The sequence below is a fragment of the Nipponia nippon genome, unplaced genomic scaffold (genome assembly GCF_047370975.1).
Source record: "Nipponia nippon isolate SJK-2023a ecotype South Korea unplaced genomic scaffold, ASM4737097v1 scaffold_35, whole genome shotgun sequence".
In the NCBI taxonomy this organism is placed as follows: Eukaryota; Metazoa; Chordata; class Aves; order Pelecaniformes; family Threskiornithidae; genus Nipponia; species Nipponia nippon.
In genome coordinates, this window is record NW_028262353.1 from 79,240 (window position 1) to 100,631 (window position 21,392).

At 59.0% G+C, this 21,392-nt stretch overlaps 1 protein-coding gene across 2 annotated transcripts; it reads right to left on the reverse strand.

Moving 5' to 3' along the window:
* Positions 1-990: 990 nt before the first annotated feature.
* GLI1 (GLI family zinc finger 1) lies at positions 991-21,006 on the reverse strand. 2 transcript variants are annotated; one of them, XM_087771144.1, is made up of 12 exons: positions 20,746-21,006; positions 8,950-9,116; positions 8,683-8,778; positions 7,189-7,384; positions 6,788-6,950; positions 6,583-6,684; positions 6,305-6,445; positions 5,523-5,672; positions 4,859-5,023; positions 4,153-4,401; positions 3,698-3,974; positions 991-3,329 (listed from the first exon to the last, which is right to left on the reverse strand). In XM_087771144.1, exons 2-12 carry the CDS (start codon positions 9,044-9,046, stop codon positions 1,066-1,068), a joined length of 3,900 nt encoding a protein of 1,299 aa, XP_087627270.1. In that variant the 5' UTR covers positions 9,047-9,116; positions 20,746-21,006; the 3' UTR covers positions 991-1,065. The 2 variants fall into 2 exon arrangements, with proteins under 2 accessions (XP_087627270.1, XP_087627269.1); XM_087771143.1 differs by having other exon boundaries at positions 3,698-3,977.
* Between the last annotated feature and the right edge of the window lie 386 nt (positions 21,007-21,392).

The following is a 21,392-nucleotide window of genomic DNA, read 5'->3' on the forward strand; positions in this document are numbered from 1 at the left end:
CCAAGTGTATGTGGGTCTTGCTGTGCTTTTGCTGGTGCTTTTGTTCAACGCTGCCAGGTCTGCAATATGGAGGCAGCACTGCCCTTTCCTTCCCCCACCCCTACAGTGGGAATCAGCGTGTGGTTTGCCTGTGCAGCATGTGCTATGGCTGGATCCCCAGTCCAAAGCGGGGCGGGAACGGGGGATGGAGACAGACGCTGCTTCTGCAGGGCCAGGCACAAGTGGGTCTTGGTCCCAGATGAGGGAAAGAGGAAGGGGGGCACGGGGGGCTGTACAGCACCTGGCACAGGGGTCCAGCTTGGAGCCCATCTGCAGGGATAAAAAGGCACGCAGCTCACACTCCCCTGAGAAAGGGTTTAATGGGGAGGGGAGGCACTGCTGTTTCTTTCAAACAAAAGAAAGGCTGGGGTAACACCCACAGGAGACACATACACATATGCACACTATGTACAGAGCAACACAGGCAGTGCCAGGCACCCCAAGCCCCCCTCCCCATCCCTGTGGTGGAGAATTGCCTCTCCCTTCTCCTTCCTTGAGCAAGATGTAAACGGGGGGGGGGCAGGAGGGGGGTACGTGGACTTGCCAAGCAAGGAGTGATTGCAGTCCTGACAAAGACTGGGATTTGGGGGGGGGGGTGGGGGGGGGAGGCAGTGGGAACATAGGGATGGGGCCTGCCCACAATGTTGGGGAGGGTGTAACTTCTTTGGTTTCGACATTAAGACTGCACAGGGCCACCTTGTCCAGAGGGCCAGGGGAAGCGGGGAAAGGTTCCAGGCACTGGAATGGAAGGGCTCAGTAAAACCAGTTCCCCCCACAAAAGGTGACCTGAAGCACCTGATCAGGGTTGTGGCTGCGTGGGACCTAGCAACATCCCTCCCCTGAAAGAGCCTGACACTCACAGACTGGAAAAGAGTAGACTCCTGGGGTGTTTCTCCCCCTTCCCCCCCCCCCCCCCCCCCCCCGGCATAAAGCTGCATGTGAGAAGGGATTTCACGCCTCTGCCCAAATGTAGTTTGGGCCCCCCCCGGATGCAGACATGCCCACCTGATGGCTGGTACCTCCTAGTTAGGACAGGGAGCTGAGGAAATGGCTCTCCCCTGCCAGAGTGCTCAACATGGAGCTCATGTCACCCACAGCCATGTTGGCACCACCAGATGCAGGAAGCAGGAGGCCACCAGCAGGGCTTGGGGGCCCAGGCAGCAGTGCAGGTGTCTCTGGATCTTCCACAATGGCAGCAAAGTCAAGGTGCGTATTCTCCAGGTCCAGGGAGTCCAGGCTGTTGGCCACCTGCTCCCCTGAATCCAGGTAGTAATATGAGCTGCCTTTGAGTCCTTCCAAGCTCCTACCATAATGCCCAGGACCCCCACAGCTTGCTGCCATTTGGCCCAGCAGCTTATGCCCACCTTTGCCCACCTGCACATGTGTGCCCTGGCCTGGGTAATACAGCAGAGCATTACTTGGCCCCTCAGGTGTGGGGCGGGCAGGGGGCAAGCGAAGTACACGCCGGGAGCTGGCTTCCACTCCCTCATAGGAATGATTTGGCTGAGCCAGGTTGCCCGCATAGTTCAGATTGTTTTGGTGACCGGGTGGTTTAGGGCCACCAGGTGGGTGTGGCACCATCTCTGGGTCAAAGCATGGGGCATTTAGGAGGTGTTGGGTCTCTGCCAGACTCTGCAGGTGATCTGGTTTGGCTTGGTAACCAGAGTACTTGGGGCTGAGGTACAGTGGTGCTTGCATGGCTTGGCACTGCCCAGGTTCACTGCCTAGTCCCATGCCAGCCTCTGCCCCCTTGGAGGCTAGTTGGTCTCCCCACATGAGAGCCTGCTGGGCCTGCACATAGTTACGGACCATCACTTCTTTGGTCTGCATGGTGGGGGTCTGGGCTCTTCTGGTGCCCAGGCTCAACATGCCCATATAACTGACAGGTGCCTGTTCCTCAGACTGGTAACCACCAGGCCCCACATTCATGGCTTGGCCAAATGATGCAGGAGGCTGCATGGGCCCAGCAAGCTTGGCGTTCTGGCAGGGAGCAAGTGCTGGGGCAGGTGCTGGGTAGCGCTGCTCAGATTTGATCTGTAGTCGGTTAAGCCGGTTCCCCCCAGAAAATCCACTGTCCTGGCATGAGCTCACGAATTTGGGTGGCTGCCCACAAGAACTGGGTAGTGGGTACTCAGTACTTTGATGGTGACATGGCCCAGACATGGCAGCAGCAGAGGCACCGACGCTCGACTGCCCAGAACTCATCTCCAGATTGCCTTGGGGAGGTTCATCCCAAGGAGCTAGCATGGTCCCATTGCCAGCATGCATACTCGTGAAGTGCTGGTTCATCTGGCACTGAGGGAGGGAGAACTCAGACTGAAGCAACCCCTCCTCCATGTCCCCGTGCCCTCCTGGGTTCAGCTGCATACCCCGCATGGTCCGGTGAGCGCTGCCATAGAGGCCTTCACACTGGAGCTCCACACCTGTCCCCTGGCATGGGAAGCTTTCCTCGGGGTAGTTCAAGTACTGTTCCATCTCTAGCAAGCCAGACTCCGTGCCTCGGCCCTCTATGCTTACACTCTCCAGGAAGACATTTTCACTGATGCTGGGTGGGCGTGGGGAGAAGACATAGCGCTGAAGGTTGGCATCAGAACCACCCAAGGGCTGCAGAGCAGTTCTGCCCACTCCTGGCACATTCATGTTACCCATGCTCTTAAACCGATGCACCTTGGGCACAGCATGAGGGTTGGCTGCGGTCCGGGCAGGGTCGCTGGCCCGCCGCACACCATTCCGAGGCACCAGGTGAGAGGGAACGCTGCCTGCATAGCCAGGGTAGTCATTGGAACTGTGCCTTCGCAGCAAACCGTTTGCAGGGACGCGGGGTTCAGCTGGCCCAAGGTAGTCCGCAGGTAAACTGCTGTGGCCACCCATGCCGACCTGCTCCATGTTGGGCAGCGGGGTTGGGGGTGGACCACCTGTGGCTGCAGCATATTTGGCCTTGAGACGGTAGCGCTGGGCTGGGGTAAGGCTGCCCACACCTGGCAGCCCTCCACAGTGGCTGGCATCACTGGAGCATCGCAACTCATCCGGAGAGGTGGGGTCATAGCCATCTGCCAGGCCTGCCCCGCCAGGCATTGCCCCTGCCTCGCCACCCAGACATGGCCCAGCCAAGTATGGGGACACCAGGGATGAGCGCCGGCTCACGGTGTAGGCTGAGCTTATGGTACTGGTGGCACTGCTCCTCCGCTCGTTCAGTGGTACACCCATCTCTGCTGCTGACAGCTCCGCAATGCGCCGGTGCGAGGCAGCTGGCGGTGGCACAGAGATCCCAGGCACCTCCCCAGGCAGGCCTGAGGAAAGAAAAGGAGTTACACCAGGGCACTCAGGACACAGCATGGCACCAGTGGTCAGAGGAGGAGGAACAGGCAGCCACCTCCAGTACCAGGATGTGGCCTCTTCTGTGGTTAGTGCCTGGTAGGACAGGAAGCAGATTCAAGTGATGGCAACAAAGAGGGGGCAGAAGATAATTTAGAATCATTTAGGTTGGAAAAGACCTTTAAGATCATCGAGTCCAAAGATGGGGCACAGCCTAGATGTGGGGGTCCACCACTAGTGAAAGGAAGGTGTGGAAACCTCTCTGGCTGCAAACCAGACCTCTCTTGACACAGTGCCCATGGGACTGGCCCTGCGTCCAGGTGGGAGGGAACCACAGTCTCACCGGCTCCAGGGATGGCTGGCAAATTCAGGCCCTTGGTAGCTGATGGCTTCCTCATCTGCTTCAGTTTGTCAATGCGAAGATTTTCTAGCTTGTGGAGGGCCATGAGCCCTGAGGTGCCCATAGGCTCACCGGGCACCACATCCTCCAGTGTGGACAGATCCTCGTAGCTCCCACCTGCGTTGCCTGCCATCTCCACCCCACTGTCATTGTTGGTGGTGCTGCCGAGTGGGGAGTGGTCGCTGCTGCACGACGACTGCCCACCTGGGCTGGGCTGTGGCTTCTAGGGGGTACCCAAAACATTAACCAAGGAAAAGGGGGTGAGATATCCACTACACACTTAATGCAACCTGCGAGCCCGCACCCTGCCAGATGTGGTAACTCCCCTACCATGCAAACTGACTCCTCCGACAGGCCTGGCCAGGCCTCTCTCCGTCATCACACCCCCAGCTCCTTACCAAGGCCAAGTCAGGCACCAAGAGTTTGCTTTCATCCTTCCGGGCCTCAGTGGGGCCATTTGTGTCTTTCTCCTGCTTCATGTCTGGGGGGCCGCTGGGGGTGGGCAGTGCACGGCCTGGCACCACATCCCCTCGGTGCTTCTTGGTGACATGGGCGTCAGGGCCGTGCACTGTCTTCACATGTTTGCGCAAGGAACTGGGGTCTGTGTAGCGCTTGGTGCAGCCTGGAATCTTGCACACATAGGGCTTCTGTCAGGGAAAAAAGGTAGGCACGGTGGAGGGAGGGCATTCACTCTGACTAGAGACCCCTCCTAACAAAGTACCAGCTGGGCATCAAATAAATCCCCCTCCCCTCCCTCTCGAGTAGGCCCGGGAACTGAGGGAACTGAGGGTGGGAAGGGATCAAAGAGGCTGAGTCCCCTTGAAGAGGGCACGTTAGGTGCTACAGTAGGGCCTTGGAGGAGGTCATAGGGAGCCAGAGGAAGAATGCAAGGATGGTGCTCCACAGGAGCGAGGCAGGGGGTAAAGGAGCCTGACGCATGTGACCGAGCAAGGGAGCAGGGGGCCATACTTTATTAGAGCAGGCGAGGGAGTTGGGGCACACAGAAAAAAAAACAGGGATGCAGGCAGTTTTCAGAGTACGGAACTAATCAGGAGGCATACGGGGAGCCCAAAAGGGTACAAAGAGCCCCAGATGGGTCTGTACCTCATTGGAGTGAGTGCGGTTTTGATGCTTGGCTCGGTCAGAAGCATTGGAGAAGGCCTTGTTGCAACCCTCGTGTTCACACACATAGGGTTTTTCACCCGTGTGTGAGCGCAGATGCGTCTTGAGGTTCTCCAGGCGTGAGTAGGCTTTGTTACAGCCCTCGAACTGTGCAGGCAAGCAGGGTGAAACATGCCACACACCTTCAACAGACCCTGTACCACATCACCCCCACACTACATACCCACGGCACTTCTGCCATGGACACGTATCACACCTCCCAACCAACAAACACCACACCTGCCCTCCTTCAGGTGCATGTCCTCACACCACTGCGCAGCCCTTTACCCTTCTGGCCTATGTCATGCCACCTCACTATGCACTGGCCACATGGCTGTGCTGTACGCAGCCTGCTACATACCTCTTTACCTCATGTGCATCTCTGCCGTGCCATTGATCACACGAGCTCTGGCCTGCCACACATGAACCCTACTCTATCATGCACTACCATGCTCCTGACTACCCTGTCTGTCCCACCTCATTTTCCTCACCACGTCCCCCTCAATGCCATATACCAGACAGGCCAGCTCTCACCCTGCCCTAAGCTCTGCCCGGTGCAAGGCACCACAGCTTAGCCAAGGCTTTGCAAAGGCTCATGCCAGCTCACCGTGCATTTGTGAGGTTTCTCGCCTGTGTGACGTCGCATGTGCACCACCAACATGTACTGAGCCTTGAAGGGCCTCTGCTCCCGGGAACATGCTGCCCAGTGGCACACAAACTCCTTCTTCTCCCCATGGATATGCTCGTTGTTGATATGCTGAGGAGAGAGCGGCATCGCTGGTGGCATTGGGGAGGACACCAAGGCCCAGGGAGATATAGGTGTCTTAAGAGAATATCATGGGAGAAATGGACATAGAGGGACTGGGATGGCAGGTGGAGACACCAGATGTTAGGGGAAAACAGAGTGATCAGGTGGTGTCTAGAAGAGGCAGGGGATACAGGAGACGGCTGGGGGCTATTTTGGGAGGACCAAGAGAAGACATAGGGGGTCAAGGTGGTCTGACGGGTGGTCAAGGGGATACAGGAGAGTTGGAGCATCTGGAGGGAGACAAAGAGCAAAGGAGGAAGTCTGGATGCACCAGTGGTTCAGGAGAGCTGCCCCAGGGGTGAGGAAGGCCAGACTGGGTGTTCCCCCTAGGGCCATGGTATGGGAGGGTCATGAAGAACTTGCCCACAAGAAGTGGAGGATCCATGTCCCTTCCTTCCTATGGGCAGCTTCCAACATTGTGCACCTGTGTGGTGAGTTCTCAGGGTGGGGTGTGGGGGGGAGGGCAGTGGTTCAGTATAGGACAGTCTTAGAGTAGGAGTCATGGGTTGACAGGGGGATGTCAGCCAGCAGCCCGAGGGCAAGTTCTGGGACTGGGTGTACCCAGGCAGGACCTAACTCACATGCACCAGCTGCTCCTGTGTATCGAACTCCTTGGCACAGCCGTCCCAGTAGCAATTGGTTTCATACACAGTCTCAGACTCAGGTTTCCCATCCTCCTTCTCCAGATCTTCCCGAACATCGAGCATCCCCAGCAAGGGGTCCTGGGGGAGCACAGCCAGATGAGCACTACCAGGTACTCCCTGTTACTGGAAGTGGTGCCAGGGAGGAGTGTAGAGCCCTGGGGAAGGGGGGGGGGTGGGGGGGGTGGGGGGGTGGGGTGTCAAGGCCTGGGGAGTACCTGGGTGCCTGTGGAAACTGGACTGGAGATGTCACCCTCGGATCTCTCCTCTGGGTATTTGACAGTCAGAGGGCTGCTCAGGCTCCACTCCAACTTTAGCTGCTACCGGAGCAGGGGGAAAGTGGAAAGCAGTGAGCACTGAGATGCCCACCAGACCACTGCTTATATGGGATGCACCACTTATATGGATGCAAGGCTCCCTTACCTGGCAGTGTTTGAGGGTCCCACGAGCTGGGGCATGGTGCAGGAGCCCTGGGCGGGTGGACGGGTGTTCATGGGAACTACATGGTGGTGGTGGTGGGGTGTGGCTGTACAGGTGACCTTGGCCCTTCTGCTGACCCGGTGGACTCTGGTACCCCAGTGACGGACTGCAAAGAGCAAGAGGGATGAGCAGATGACACCATCAGAGGACAGAAATTTAGGTCTCCTGAGCCAGGGATCCCAGGTGTCTGAACTCCCAGCCACTCCTTCCCTAACCCACCGTCCCACTCTGCTCCCGCCTTCCCTAGCCCTCACCCCAGGCACTCCCCGAGTTGGGAATCGGCATTCAGGCTCCCTTACTGACAGGCTGCATGCATGCCAGCAGGGCTGAAGTCTGGTGCCCACCTGATGGTGCTGATGGAGAGGTGGCCATATGAGCCACTGGCAGAGGCACAGCGGGAGTTGATGAACGCAACGAGGGAGTTGGGTGAGGTGCGGATTACCGTCTGCAGGTCAATGCTAGAGTCTGACAGGGGTGAGATGGACAGTGCCCGCTTCTTGCCCAGTTTGCCTGCACCACGGGGCGTTGAGAACCGTGAGCCTGGGATGGCAGCAGAGAGCGGGGGGCACTCCTCTCAGCATGGGTCCTAGGAGGCTGAAGAAACCCCCAAGGACACAAGCCTGGTGCTTTGGAGCCTGGAGGAGTACCCCGAGTGTGCCAGTTAGCTTCTGATTTAGGATAGAATTAGAATAGAATTAGAATAGAATAGAATAGAATAGAATAGAATAGAATAGAATAGAATAGAATAGAATAGAATAGAATAGAATATTTCAGTTGGAAGGGATCTACAATGATCATCTACTCCAACTGCCTGACCAATTCTGGGCTGACCAGAAGTTAAAGCATGTTATTAAGGGCATTGTCCAAATGTATCTTAAACGCTGACAGGCAAGGGGCATCGACCACCTCTCTCAGAAGCCTGTTCCAGTGTTTGACCACCCTCTCGGTAAAGAAATGCTTCCTAATGTCCAATCTAAACCTCCCCTGGCACAGCTTTGAGCCATTCCCATGCGTCCTATCACTGGATACCAAGGAGAAGAGATCAGCACCTCCCTCTCCATGTCCCCTCCTCAGGAAGCTGGAGAGAGCAATGAGGTCTCCCCTCAGCCTCCTTTTCTCCCAACTACACATACCCAAAGTCCTCAGCCGCTCCTCATAGGACATGCCTTCCAGCCCTGCCACCAGCTTGGCTGCCCTCCTCTGGACGCATTCGAGTAACTTCACATCCTTCTTAAATGGTGGGGCCCAGAACTGGACACAGTACTCAAGGTGAGGCCGCACCAATGCTAAATACAGCGGGATAATCACCTCTGTTGACCAGCTGGCTATGCTGTGTTTGATGCACCCCAGAATGCGGTTTGCCCTCTTGGCTGCCAGGACACACTGCTGACACCTACTGAGCCTGCTGCCGACCAGCACCCCCAGATCCCTTTCTGCAGGGCTGCTCTCCAGCCACTCGTCTCCCAATTTATACTTGTTGCTGGCTTTGGACTGTGGCGAGGCTCAAAAGTGTCCCCCCTCCCCACCACAGCCATTATGTTCCTAGGGGGTACCTGAACCCCTTTACACATGCGTACTCCCTGCTACAGCTGACATCAGGCCCAAGAAAAGTGCCTGATCTCCTTGGCCACAGCCAACACAAATCCTCCTGTTCACACAGGCATCACTGTTCCAGGAAAGATACCTGAAGCCCCAGCAGACTCATCCCTCATCCTCACTGCCCAGACCCCTCAGCACACACACGCACTCCTGACACAATCAACACAAGCCCCAGGAGATGCCTAAACCCCTTCTAGAAGCCCTACCTGCCCTATGCCCTCCCAAGACTGGAGACTTACCATCACCACTGCCTGGGTGCTCGGTTCCTGGCACCAACCCATAACCACGGTGACTGCTCATGAGGTTTGACTGATGGCATAAGGGGAAATCAAGTCCTGGCAGAAGGGAGGAGAAAGACGGGAAGACGTATTAGGGTGGGTGGCACAAGAGGAGAGGAAATCCCCAAAGCATCCCTGAACCCAAGGATGGAATCTGAAGTCGGGTGCCCCTTGCACCCGTGCCAGGCACTGCTCAGGCCCAGCCACTGGCCAGGACGAGGGGGCTACCTTGTGGCCCTGAGGCACTTGGGGTTGGTCCGTGGGGTGGGCGCAGACAGCAGTGCTCAGCGTAGCCGGTGGCCGGGGGGCTGATGGGGTTAAACATGTCGCGGCAGGGCCTGGCCAGGCTCAGGAGCACATCTGGTCCTCGCCGAGGGGCTGGAGCCGGTCGGGGCCTGAGGAGGACAAGGGTGGGCTGGCGTCCCCACCCGCGAGGCCCGCGCCCTCCGGGCCCCCGCACCGAGGGGTGGTCGGCGCTGTCCCGTGCCCGCCAGGGGGCGCCGCAGCACAGCGCAGCGGCGGGCAACGGGACGGCCCGGGCCGCCCCCCGCCCGGGCCCGGAGGTTCTCCCGGCGCCCCCGCCCTGCGCCTCCCCACATCCCACGTCCATCCCCGCCCTGCACCTCCCCACATCCCACGTCCATCCCCGCCCTGCCCACGGCCTGAAACCTCCCGCCGTGGCGCCGCACCACAACCCTCTGTTCTAGCCACCTCTGTGCTGCTGCTTCACAGCAGCCCCCAACACAGACCTCTGCCCCGAGCCCACGGCAAAGGGCAGTCCCGGGGGCACTGCCAAGGCAGGAAGGGCAGGTGACAAAGGGGGAGACCCTGTCCCCCCCATTTTGGGGCACAGATACGAGCAATGAGGGTCCTTGGCAGAGGAAGTGGGCGAGAGGGCATCTGACTCAGCAGAAACCACCGATGAACATCTCTGTATACCCAAAATCTTCAGGGACCCCCCACCCTGCCGTGGTGGCCCATGGCATTTTCCCTTGCCCCCTCCCACTTGTACACATGCTGGTGCTCCCTTCCCATCAGGGGGGCCCGCCCCTGCCCTAAAGGCTCCCACTTTCTCCCTGGAGCTGGGGGACATTCCCTGCCTGGGGCACAGGCCCATATGGACTTGGAAGGGAGAAGGGGCTGGTGCAAGAGATGTCTGCGGGGCCAGGGTGCAGCCCCCCACATCCCTCTCCTCCCTTGCTGACACTGCAGAGGCATAAACCATGCGGAAAACTGCATGCCTCTGGCAGGCTGGGTGGGGGCAGGAGGTACAAGCCATGGCAGCTCTGTGTCACCACAGCCACTTGGCCAAACACGGAGGCCATCCACCACCCCCTCCAAAGCAAGTGTGTCTGTCCCCATGCCCCCAGTGCCTGGCAGGCCCCCAGGACAGCAGTACAGATCAGACCATTGCCCCGTTCAAGGCCACCTCTGATAGCTTGGCACAAGCAGTGACACTACTGCAGGGCACCCTGTGGTCACCCATCACAAGCATCCCCAGATACTGACTTAGCAAGGTGCCCTTGTGCTTGGTGCTGTACTAAGAGGGTCCTGTCCCAGCAAGAGGCCCAAGCCCACTGCAGTGTCTGTTGCAGGGGTAATGAAATACACACGTGTGCACCCAGACATCCACACAAACATCCGCGCTCAAGCACACACATAGATGTAAAAATTGCGAGCCCTAACTGCCAAAAGAGGAAACTAAGGCACAGGCGGTTAGAACCATTCTTGGTCAAAGGACCCGAGCTGGCACCCTGTTCTGCCCTCCTCATGGGTCCCTGCAGCATCTGCAGGTCTCACCCAGCCCTTGCCTTGCCCATGGGTCCCCACGCTGCCTGCAGGTCAAAACCCTGCCCTGTCCCACCCACACATCGCACCCCTGCCCACAGGGCTCAGCCCAGCCCATTATCGCATCCCTGCCTGCAGGTTCCTGCCCTCCGCCTGGCCCTGCCCGTGGTCAGATGTCCAACCGTGGCTGTGCCTTTCAGCCTCTACACCCAGGTCCTGGCCCACAGCTCCATCCCCACCCATAGTCACTGTCCTGCCCCAAGACCTCTGAGGGCTTACATGAAGGGCAGAGGCTCTGGAAGCAGAAACAACCACAGGGTGAGAAAGACGTATGTGTGGGTGGTGCTGGGAATAAGGCCTCCTGCCCCCTCAGCCTCCCCCTTTGAGAGACCGAGAGAATCACCCCAAACAAGGGGTCTGGGGGAGTGGGAGCCCCTCACCCCGCTGGGAAAGTGCTGGGTTGCTTTTGGAGCACCGGGGTGGGGGGTGTGGGTAAGGGGGGCAGCAATTCTTCCGCATGAGTTGCCCCTTTGAAAGCTTGTCTCGGGGCTTTGTGAGAGTGTCAGCCAGGAAGAATGGAGGGGGGGGCGGCAGGGCAGGCAAAGGGGGAGGGAGGTACCCGGGAAGGTGACGGTGCTGGGGACAGGCAAGGGAAAGACAGATGCATAGGAAACCGGCGGGTGGGAGGGTGGCAGAGGAAGGGCCTCTTACCTGCCTGCTGGACCTGGGCCTTGCAGCAAAGGTTAGGCGATTAGCTCCAGGGGAAACCTCCCATCTGCCCCCTACCCCAGCCACAACATCTAACAAAGAGAGGGTTTGCAAGTCTCTCACAGAAGTTTGTCTAGTTGTGGAGTCACCCACAGCACCCCCCACCAGCCCTTTGTGCACACAGCTATTCACATGTGTGCAGACACACACACACACATGCATGAACATAAATTTGCACATATCTGGAGAGGCATATGTGCAGCTGGGAGATGATGGGGGGGTTGGAGTTCAGCAAAGCCAAAGTTCCCTGTCTCCCCCTCCCGAAAACCATCACCTGAGCTTCCCCAGGCTGCCCCAGATCCATAGCCCTAACCCACCAGCAGCTCCTTGCTCTATACGACAGCAGGCAGGTTGCTACCATGCAGTGCAGTAGCCATAGGCAGCCACCCCAGCCCAAAGGCGAGTGGGGCTGTGCCTGTCCAGACAGGCACACCCACCTGCTGCAGCAGCAATGGGACGATGGGCTCTGCCCTGAGCCCAGCTAGCGCCCAGCAGCCTACAGCTCCCCGCCCCAACCTGGACTGGGGACTTGCTGTCCTGCTGCCCTGAGTTCCAAGCAGATGGGGCACCATCTGTGGGGCATCTACCGCTTCCAAGAAAAGCGTTAGTTTACCCATAGCCTTTGTGATGTTCCCCTCTACCTTGCCTTGCTACGCACAGCTGTGCCTGCCCCTGCTGTGCCCACCACCTGCTTTATCCCTGCACACATACACACACATTCACAGAGCATGTGTGCACACACCTGCAGAGTGACCACCACACAAACGCCATGTGCATGCACACAGCACCTGTGTAACATGCAGCGCACACACACTTATGGACACCAGAGAACACGTTAAATCCAATGGAACACATGCAAAGCTGTATATGCATGCATACAGCACACATGCACACAACACATCCATATACACAGGTTTATGTAAACATGCATGGAGCACACACGCATGCACAGCATACCACCACACACAGGGAACACACAGGTATGTAGCACAAGGCACATTACCCCCACCTCATGACTCCCCAGCCCTGCGCACCATCTCCCATCTCCCTGCCTGGGGCGCTATACCCTCTGTGTCCCCTCCAGCACCCACCATGCAGGTCTGGGGGCAGCTCAGTGAGGCTCTGGTCCCCACCCTCCCCAGTCCCTGGCCACCGAGGTACAGCAGGAGGGTCAGGGTCCCGCTGTGCCGAGACAGCCTCTCCTTCCTGGATCCAGGCAGAGGGAAGGAGTTTGGTGAGCTGCTCCCCGCTGGGGCAGCGTGCAGGCAGGTGGGTGCCAGGCGGGCATGACAGCAGTGACATGGCTCTCTCCAATCCCGCACGTTCCCCCTGCTGAGCACCATCGGGGGGGGGGGGGGGGCTATGTAAGGCAGAAAGTGCCCAGGGCCCACAGGTCCCAGCTGCAGTATGCTCCCCCCAGTCCATGGGGTCCGCAGGGGCTCCCCGAACCCTGGTGGCCCCCTGAGCAGGGGAAGCTGGAGGGGGCCGGGGACGCAGGGAGCCAATGGGAACTGGCCCGCGGCTCCCCCACCGCCGCGCTCGCTTCCCCCGCCTGCCGCACACCGCCGCGGCCCACCCAAGTCGCAGCCTATGGGCATAAATTTGAGAGCCAGGCGCAGCCGGGATTGAGGGGAATCTTCCCTCGGTCTCCTCCTGCCAAGAAACTCAAACTGAAACACATTCCTCCTCCTCTCTGCCAAGAAAACAAGGAGTGCAGCCAGCGGCTGGAGCAGTTGAAGCAGGGCTGGCTCCAGACGCCTAAACGCGGCCCAGGAGGGGGTCGGGACTGGCCATCCCCCTCCCCCCCCCCCCCCCCAGCTCCTTGCCTTTTATTTCCTGCAAACACATCTAAAATCTGTCATCTGGCTCCAGTTTCCTGAGGACACTGGAGAACGGGGAGGGGAAAGGGAAGGAGACAGAGGAGAAGGCGCAAAAGGCAGAGACGGAAAAGAGATGTAGAGAGCTTGTACCGCAGGACGACAGCAGGGATGCCTACACTGATGGGTGGTGGAGCAGAGACTGCAGGAAGGAGGGAGAGACGCAGATGTAGGCACTGACAGGGGAATCACACGCCCTTAGGAGACCTGACTGCAAGAGGAGGAGGACGTGGGCTGCACCCCACCGCACCCTGCAACAGGGCAGACCCCCATCCCAGCTTCTGCCTTGCACCCGGAACGCTCCCCGCTCCCGACCACCTCTGACAGCCCAGAGGTCGGCCAGCCCACAGCAGTGAGTGCAGCGTGCTGCATCAGGATGGCTGCCATCCAGCCCAGCACACAGGGATGGTGGGTGTCCCTGTCTGCACCTCGGCATTGTCCCCATCATCTCCTGCCCCAGGCCCAGCCTCGGCAGGGTTAACCGCCCCGGAGTCCCACTGTGGAGGAATGTGATGTCAGGGCTGGATTAGCCCATACGGCCGAGATCCCAGCCGATAGACCAGCAGCACTGAGCTGTGTGTGGCACAATCCATCAACCCGCCCAGCACAGCCCCCAGCGTGGGGGGCCTGCGGGAGGGCTCTCTGTGTGCATGCGTGGGGGCATCTGTGTTTCTGTAAGCGTGTGTGTGTGAAGGCACAAGTTTGGCCGTATGTGTTTGCATGTGTGGCGAGGGATTTGTATTTATGTGTGACTACGTTTTGGGAGGGGTGCTTGTGTATATGTACTCATAGATGTATATGTTTGCATGCATGGCTGCATGTGTGCTTGTGCATGTCTACATGTGTGAAATGTGCATATGTGCATGTCTACGTGCGCATGTGGGGAGCTACAACAGTCGTTAGGGGGGAGGGGGGAACTGCTATATGTTTGCAGGCCCAGTCACCCCAAACCCTTACTCACTGAGGGAGCGAGGGAGGGCCAGAGCAGAGAGAAGAGGCAGACAGAGAGCAGGGTCCAGTAGTGAGACGCCCCAGAAGGCCACCACTGCATATCCTTTTCACCCCCTCAGGAGAGGTGGGCTCTAGCCCTGCGGGAAGCAAACCCCTGAGCCTGCCACAGGCACAGAGCCCCGGCTGACACCCCTGCAACCCTGCCTCAGCCATCTTGTGACCCAAGGTCAGCCACATGCCCAATTGGTTTAACCCTACAGGGCCTTAGGAAAATCATTGATCTGGCTTAAGATCTGCCTTCCTGCAGTGGGGCAGCAGTTCAGACAGAGCCACAGCCGGGGCAGTTCTGCAGACACAGAACAGGAACACAGCAGAGGGCCAGGCTGAGCTGCCGTACATAGGGGCAAGCAGCAAGGCTGGAAGAGAGCCAATGCTCCCTCATGTCAGCAACAGTCCAGGCAGGATCAAGGGGACACATCCTAGCTGCCTCCCAGGACAGATGGGGTCTGGCAGTGTCAACACAGTCCTCCCCAGCTATGATTTCTCCTGCATGCTGTACAGCCTCCCCAGGCACCACAGCTGGCACCCATTCGGGGTGGGGAAAGACCACTGACAGTAGGGCAAAGACGGTGAAATTCCCCCCTGGAAGAAGCCCCTTTTCTCTGCCCTGGGACCAAGTTGGGGCCAAGCCAGTCTGCACTGGGGAGCTGCTTCCCCTGACCCCACACACTTTCTCATCTCTGCCTTCAGCAGAACTGATGTGCAGACCTCCCGCCCAGCTGCCTTGCTATGCATCTGACCCCACTGTTAGGCCAGGCTTTTAGGGCGAGCCCAAGCTCCTCTGCATGGGGCAGCTAATCTGCCCAGGACTGCAGCTGCCACAAAGCACATTGCTTCAGGTTCAGGGGGTTTGAAAGGGGACAAGATTCAGGGTCGTGATCCCATGCTGGTGTGGGCTGCCAAGCTCGTTCCAAGGTGGTCCCTTGCATGGAAAAGATGAGGCAGAGAAGAACCAGCTTCGAGGAAAGTTTACACGTGTGGAGGGAAAGGGGCAGACATATCCGTGCCAGGACAGATTCAGGACATGCTCCACTTGATTCTCTCTCCCTGCCTTCTCCAGCCCTGGCTGCCACCTTCAGAAAATGTAACACATCCTCATTCCCTACCCCATGCCAAAATTATTCTCTGCCCTTCGCACCACTTCCAGTAAGGACCCAGAGGTCCCTCGCCAGCCCACCCATCCCTCCAGCAGCACAGCCTTATGCAAGCCACAATACACCACCACCCATATGCTGCATCTCAGCAGGGGGCAAAACAATCCATCCTCTCGCTCCCACATGCATCCACACCCACTCATGACCATGCATTGACATGCCTCTAGACACGTTAACACACGCGAACACACGTGTGCTTTGGCAAGAGAGGAAGGCAGGCCAGCCTCGGGTGCAGCCCTAGCTGCCCAGTCTCCAGTGTACCTCAGGGCACAGATCCCATGGAGGAGGGCTGCAGGGTGGAAGCTCATGGCTCCGCACTCCCTGCGCCTGTTCCCCCTGTAAAGCAGGGACTGCCGGCCCTCAACCACAAGCTGAGCCACTCAGGAAGCCATGGAAAGCTGGGCAGGAGTGGTGGTGCTCAATAGGTGGTCCAAGGGCAGGCAGGCAATTGTCGCGGGCCTGCATGTTGTTTGCTTTGGCCCCCAGCACACACTACCCCTGCAAATTGCTCACATAAAGCCACTTCCCTGGCCCGTACCTTCATTGGGCTGGAGTCTGGGTGGAGGCAAAGTTTTAGGGTGAGGGTAAGGGGGGGTGCACACATGGCAGCAGCTGCTATAAGGAATTTTTATGCTTTCCCCTTCCTTCCCAGTGCTGGAGGGAAACAGCAAAATTGAACATGTGGGACCCATAAAAGCCCAGCTCTGAGTCATGGCTGTGGGAGCCCCTGCCAGGCACAGCTCCTTCCCATGGCATCAAGGCATCACCCCCAACCCAACATGCTCGTGTGATACATGGAGGGACACCCCCAGAACAGGGGTTGCAACGCAGGAAATCCTGCCGTCCTGAGGGCGCGAAGGTAGGACATGGTAGGCAGTGGGCTGCAGTGTCCATCTGTCATCCTGCTGCAGTCAGGGTAGTTCACACTGAGCCTGTTCCCACCCGAACAGCCCCATCCTGCAGGATTCTTCAGAAGATGGGAACAAGAGGATGTGCAGGACCTGGCAGGGGCTTCAGAAGTCATTAAAGGATTAGATATGCAATAGCAATCCCTTTTAATCTGTGGAACTGCCTGCCTCTTGACATGCTGAGCATGGAGCAAGGTAAGCACAGCACCTGGGGATTTAGGAAGCATAAGTTGCTCCTCCTTTGGGCCAGGAGACCTCCTCTGTCTGCTCAGAGGTGGTGGTAGGAGTGCCCTCGGGCTGTTCCCAAAAGTCCCCAGTGATCTATTGCCTGCTGGGACACATTTGTGTCTCCTGAAGTACCTGCCACTGGTGGAGGTGGGTGGCACAGATGCCTGCTTTCCTGTTCCTCTACTGGAGACCTGCTCTGTCCATACACACAGCAACCCCATCACTTAGGGCCATGTTCTCTGCCACCATGGGAGGCACCAGCCAGGGCTTTGCTCCCCCTAGATCAGGGGTGGGAGTTTGACGGTGGGGTTGCACCACATCTGGAAACATCCCCGCCCCAGCCTCAGACCCGAATGCAGCAGAGCTGAAACCCGACTCTGTTTTTGCTGCTTGTTCCCACTCCGAGGCAGCTATTTTATCAGCTGTTCACCTTGTTATTCTGCAGCTTCTGAAGGATTTTGATGTGCCATAAGGATTGGGGTGGGTACGCTTGCCGTGTTGCTGTGAGGATTTCTGTAGAAGAATCCCCTCAGTCTCACCAAGGACCCACCCAATGGACCTTTTTTATTTATCATATCACTGGGATTGCTAAACACCAAGAGAAGATATCACGAGAAACTGAGGCACACAGACAGAGAGACTCCAGTACCACAGATGCAAGACACCAACCAGGCAGGTAATTGTGCACACGTGCATACAGGTATGTACATACACACGCAAACAGGCCCCTCTGTATACATATTCATAGGTGTGCACACACATACGTGCTTCTGGGGGACGCTCTGGTTGTAGGAGGATTGCTGTCCCTTCTGACCAACTACCAGACACTCAAGGTTTCCCTCTTCTAGTATGTCAGTACAGATGGACAAGAACAGGACCAGTGGCCTGTAGAAAGAAGGAAAGACACCACCACAAATATCGTGTTGTGAAAGCCATGTCACACGTGGATATGCATAGTATAGATGCGCATGTGAACATATATACATGAGAGTGCATGCATGTGCAGGTGCATGGATGTGCAATGGTTTGCACACTTGTACAGCATGTCGGAGTGGTGGGGAGAGTGGTATTCCCCAGGGACTACAGGCTGGCCAGCCTCTCCAGCACTGCAGTTGGAGTCCTTGGCTGCCGTCTGTCACTAAGAGCATCCCCCAGTTGCGCCGGAAGAAGGGCCTTCATGTCTTCCAGCCCATCTGCCCACCCACCCTTCACACATTCTGGACAGTGTGCCGCAAATCCCCCTCCAAGCCCAAGCTCAACACTCGCCTCTCCTCAGGCTGCCCTGACACAACAGCACGCGTCACAAGGTGTCCACTCTGACTCACTCCCCCGGATGGAAACTTGCCTGCTCCAGGGAGATTCTCACAGCTCAGTCAGCTCCAGCACCACGAGGGGAATGCAGTACCGAGTTTGTTCCACCACCTCCCACTAGACCAGCCACAGGGGCCTGGTGACCTTCGGCTCCCAACCTGCTCCTGATTTTGTGCTTGTCTTTGTGATAGAAAAGACCCTGGAACATGGGGGAGATGAGGACCCCCCCCGCAAGCAACCAGTGACTTAGCTACAAGCAGATGCCCAGAGGGCCTCTCAAGTCCACTCACAAGCATTACTGGGAGCTCATGCATGCACACAGTAGCAGCTGGGCTGGCAGATGCATGAGCGTATGCACTGGCAGGCTCAGGTCAGTACGTGCCAATCTCCTCAGAGGTGCTGGGATCCTTGGTAGTTGGGGAATTTGGGGGTCCTACCAGGCACAAGGAGCTTTGGTGCGGATCTGCTCCAGGGTCTCAATTTCCAGCAGATGCCCTTGCCCTCAAAGACCCTTGTTGAGTAACAGTAACCTTCACTGTGCTGGGGAAAGGCTCAAGGGAGGGCGTGGACCAACCCAGTTCACACTATGCAGAGATCTATGCATCAATAAACCAGCTTCAAACACCCACAACAGCATGGAGGGGACAGTAGGTGCCTTTGCCATCCCCTGTCTCCCACAGAGGCAGCTTCTGCCTCAGCTGGACACAGGAGACCTAGTCACACTGAGAAGTTTTCCTAGGTCTGAATTTCTGAAGTAGAAACTTCATCCAGCTGCTTCCTCTGCCCTTCCACCCAACCTGCCCCTTCATCAAAACCCAATGCCCAGCCTCAGGATGCTGCATCCATCAGGTCAGGTTTGCCACACATAGCTTACAGACCAGAGTGGGGGAAAAATCAGGTATCTGGGTATCCAGCAGCATCTGCTGGGCCCCCACATCCCTTCCAGGGCATTGCAAATGCCACAACCATCCAGCCCCACTCAGACCCAGCTGCCTACCTCTCCATCCTCATAGGAGAGGTGCAGCCCTCAGGCTGTCACCACAGTGCTGAGTGTGCCCCCCATTCTGGTTAGGGACCATCTAGGCTTCACATGTGTGTGCAGGGCCTGGCCCAAGGCACCATGACACAGAGGGGGTAATTCTCCAGAGAGAATTTTCCTCTGCCTTTAGCCTTCCTGCACTCCTGGCTCACTGAGGGCTTGGTACAGTTTGAGGGTGCCCTGCAGGCAGTTCTGGTCAGACCCCAAAAAGGGTGGCCTGTGCCCGCGTAGGCTCAGTTATCTCATGTTCAGCTGCAAGCTGGGCTGACCAGGTCTCACAATGCCCTGCTCAGGGGCGTCTCACACTGGCAATGCCGGTTCCCTCCTGCTCCTCTGTGCCACACCTGACCTTGGCCAGCCTGCTCCGCCAGCCCAACGCTCCTCATGCCAGCCAGGGAGTGATGCACAGCTAACACCTGAACCCAACGGTCCTGGAGGCTTTAGAAAGGCAGCCAAAGGGTCAGCATCCAGTGGGGCACAGGAGGAACTTGGAGCCGTCTGTCAGAGAGGTCAAGCCTGGTCTCAGCTGTAGGGGGACTCAAGGCTGAGCTCCCTCACCCAACCCACCTGCCCCCAGCTCTCCAAGTACTAAAGCCAGCAGCAGTCCTTGCGCAAGCATGCAGGAGGACTGACAGACACTCAGAACTGGCACAGGCAAGGACTCAAGGTGCTCCATAAGCCATGTGAAAAAGCAGCTCTGCCCTCCCCCCAAAACCAGAGAGGTTTGATAAACTCATGTAGGCTCCCTTTCCCACAAACGGTTGAACCAGATGACCTTTTGAGGTCCCTTCCAACCTGGGCTGTTCTATGGTTCCATGATTCTAGGTTTCCCAGGCGTGCGGCACTTCTGTGGCAGCCTCTGCTACAGCCCACATGGGGAGGGAAGAAGCGCAGCCTGAGGGCCCGTGGGATGAGGGCTGGGAAGCCGAGGTGCACCAGGAGCTGGGCATTTTGCCGCGGTTTCTGGGAGGCTCCTTGGGGTACGCAGAATCTCCCTGCGCCTCGCTCCTGCCAGACACTTGCCCACATGGCCTGGCAGGCTGTCAGGAGAGCAGGGGGACCCATTGTCCCAGCACGAAACCCTCCTCCCCTCGGAGCCTTGCCCAGGGCCGTGGGAACAGTGGGTACTGCTGGAGGGGGACACAGCCGTCTGCTCTGGCTGGGAGGCGCGCAGCTGGGCCAGACAGCTCTCTGCCCTGCCAAAGCAGCTGGGTGCAGAGGCCCATGGCGCAGCTGGAGGAACCCTGCGTACACCACGACTGGCCCAGGGTAAGAGGGCTCAGGATGGCCAGGAGCTCGCACCAGCAGTGCGGGTGGCACTGCTCACCGTTCATGTGCACCCGGGGACAGTCCTGCAGCTGCTGCGTCACTAGGACCAGCGCAGTAACTTCCACTCAGTCGCTGCTCCCGGTCCAACACCCCCCACCCAAGCAGCGGCGGAGCTGCCTGGAGCCGGGGCTGCCTGCCCAGGAGCCTGGAGCACCCTGCTGCCGCCCAGCCCTCCCCTCCTCGGGCTGCGAGGGGCTTCACCGGGCGGGCACAGCAGCGGCGCGGCCAGAGCAGCCCACCCACCCGGCGCACGAAGCCCGGCGGGAGCGTGAGGGCGTGGGAGTGGGTGTGAGCGCGAGTGTACGTGACGGGGAGCGCGGCGGGGCCGGGGCGCTCTGCCCGCCTCGCTCTGCCGGTCCCCCCGAGCGCACTCGCCCCGTCCGACCCAGGACGGCCCTGGCCGCTCCGCACTGCCCGACCCCGCTCCCGGCCCGCGGCCCGCGCTGGGAGCCCCGGTCGAAGTCCCCCCGGCGCCGACGGGACGCGGGAGCGGGACGGTCCCGGCGCGGCCCGGCGGAGGGTCTGGCGCTATCCCAGCTCCTCCGGGGAGCAGGGGCCCGCGGGCGCCCCAAGCCCCTGCCCGCGGCCCCGACTCGCCCGACGGCTCCTACCTCCGAGCAGCTCCGAGCGGCCCCGGGCGGGGCGGCGGGTCCCGCGGCTCCGCGCTTCCCCTTCCCCCGGCTGCAGCTGCGGCTGCGGATAGGTCCGGGCGAGAAGCGGCACATCCAGGGGGACCCTGGCGGTCGGGGCGGGACGGCGCGGCGCCCCCCGCACTTCCCCGGCCCGCCCCAGGCGCCCAGAGAAAGTTGCCGGAGCCCCACGGGGGCGGCGCGTCCCGGCAAAACTGGCGGAGCGGCGGGGCGGCTGGTCCCGCTCCGCCAACTTGGGCGGCGGCGGCGCCGAGCGCGCTCGGGACGGAGACCCCGGCCGGGAGCGCCGCCGGCTCCAGCCACTCCGAAAACCCGGGCTGGATCTTGCACACGCGCGCACGCGGGGCACGCGCGCCCGCCACGGCCTTGCACACGCGCGGGGCCTGCGCGCACCCCACACGCACCATCCATGCACATGCATGGGTCCCACACGCGGGCTGTCCTGTACACTCACAGCTGCGCACACATGCACCCATGTCCATGCAGGGGGCTGTGCACACACACAGTTCCCACACACGGGCACAGGTACCCGCATGCCTTCGTGTACACACATGCAACATTTGCACACTTCAGCACATACACAGAGGTGGGCACACATGCATGCACCT

What these genes read in the sequence shown, in the direction of transcription:
- GLI1 (XM_087771143.1), bottom strand. Translation starts at nt 9,046, where the DNA reads ATGTTTAACCCCATCAGCCCCCCGGCCACCGGCTACGCTGAGCACTGC. An exon ending in CTCTCCATCAGCACCATCAG is followed by an intron (nt 6,951 to 7,188) that starts GTGGGCACCAGA and finishes TGCTCTTTGCAG; the next exon opens with TCCGTCACTGGGGTACCAGA. An exon ending in AGAAACCTCACAAATGCACG is followed by an intron (nt 5,024 to 5,522) that starts GTGAGCTGGCAT and finishes TTGCCTGCACAG; the next exon opens with TTCGAGGGCTGTAACAAAGC.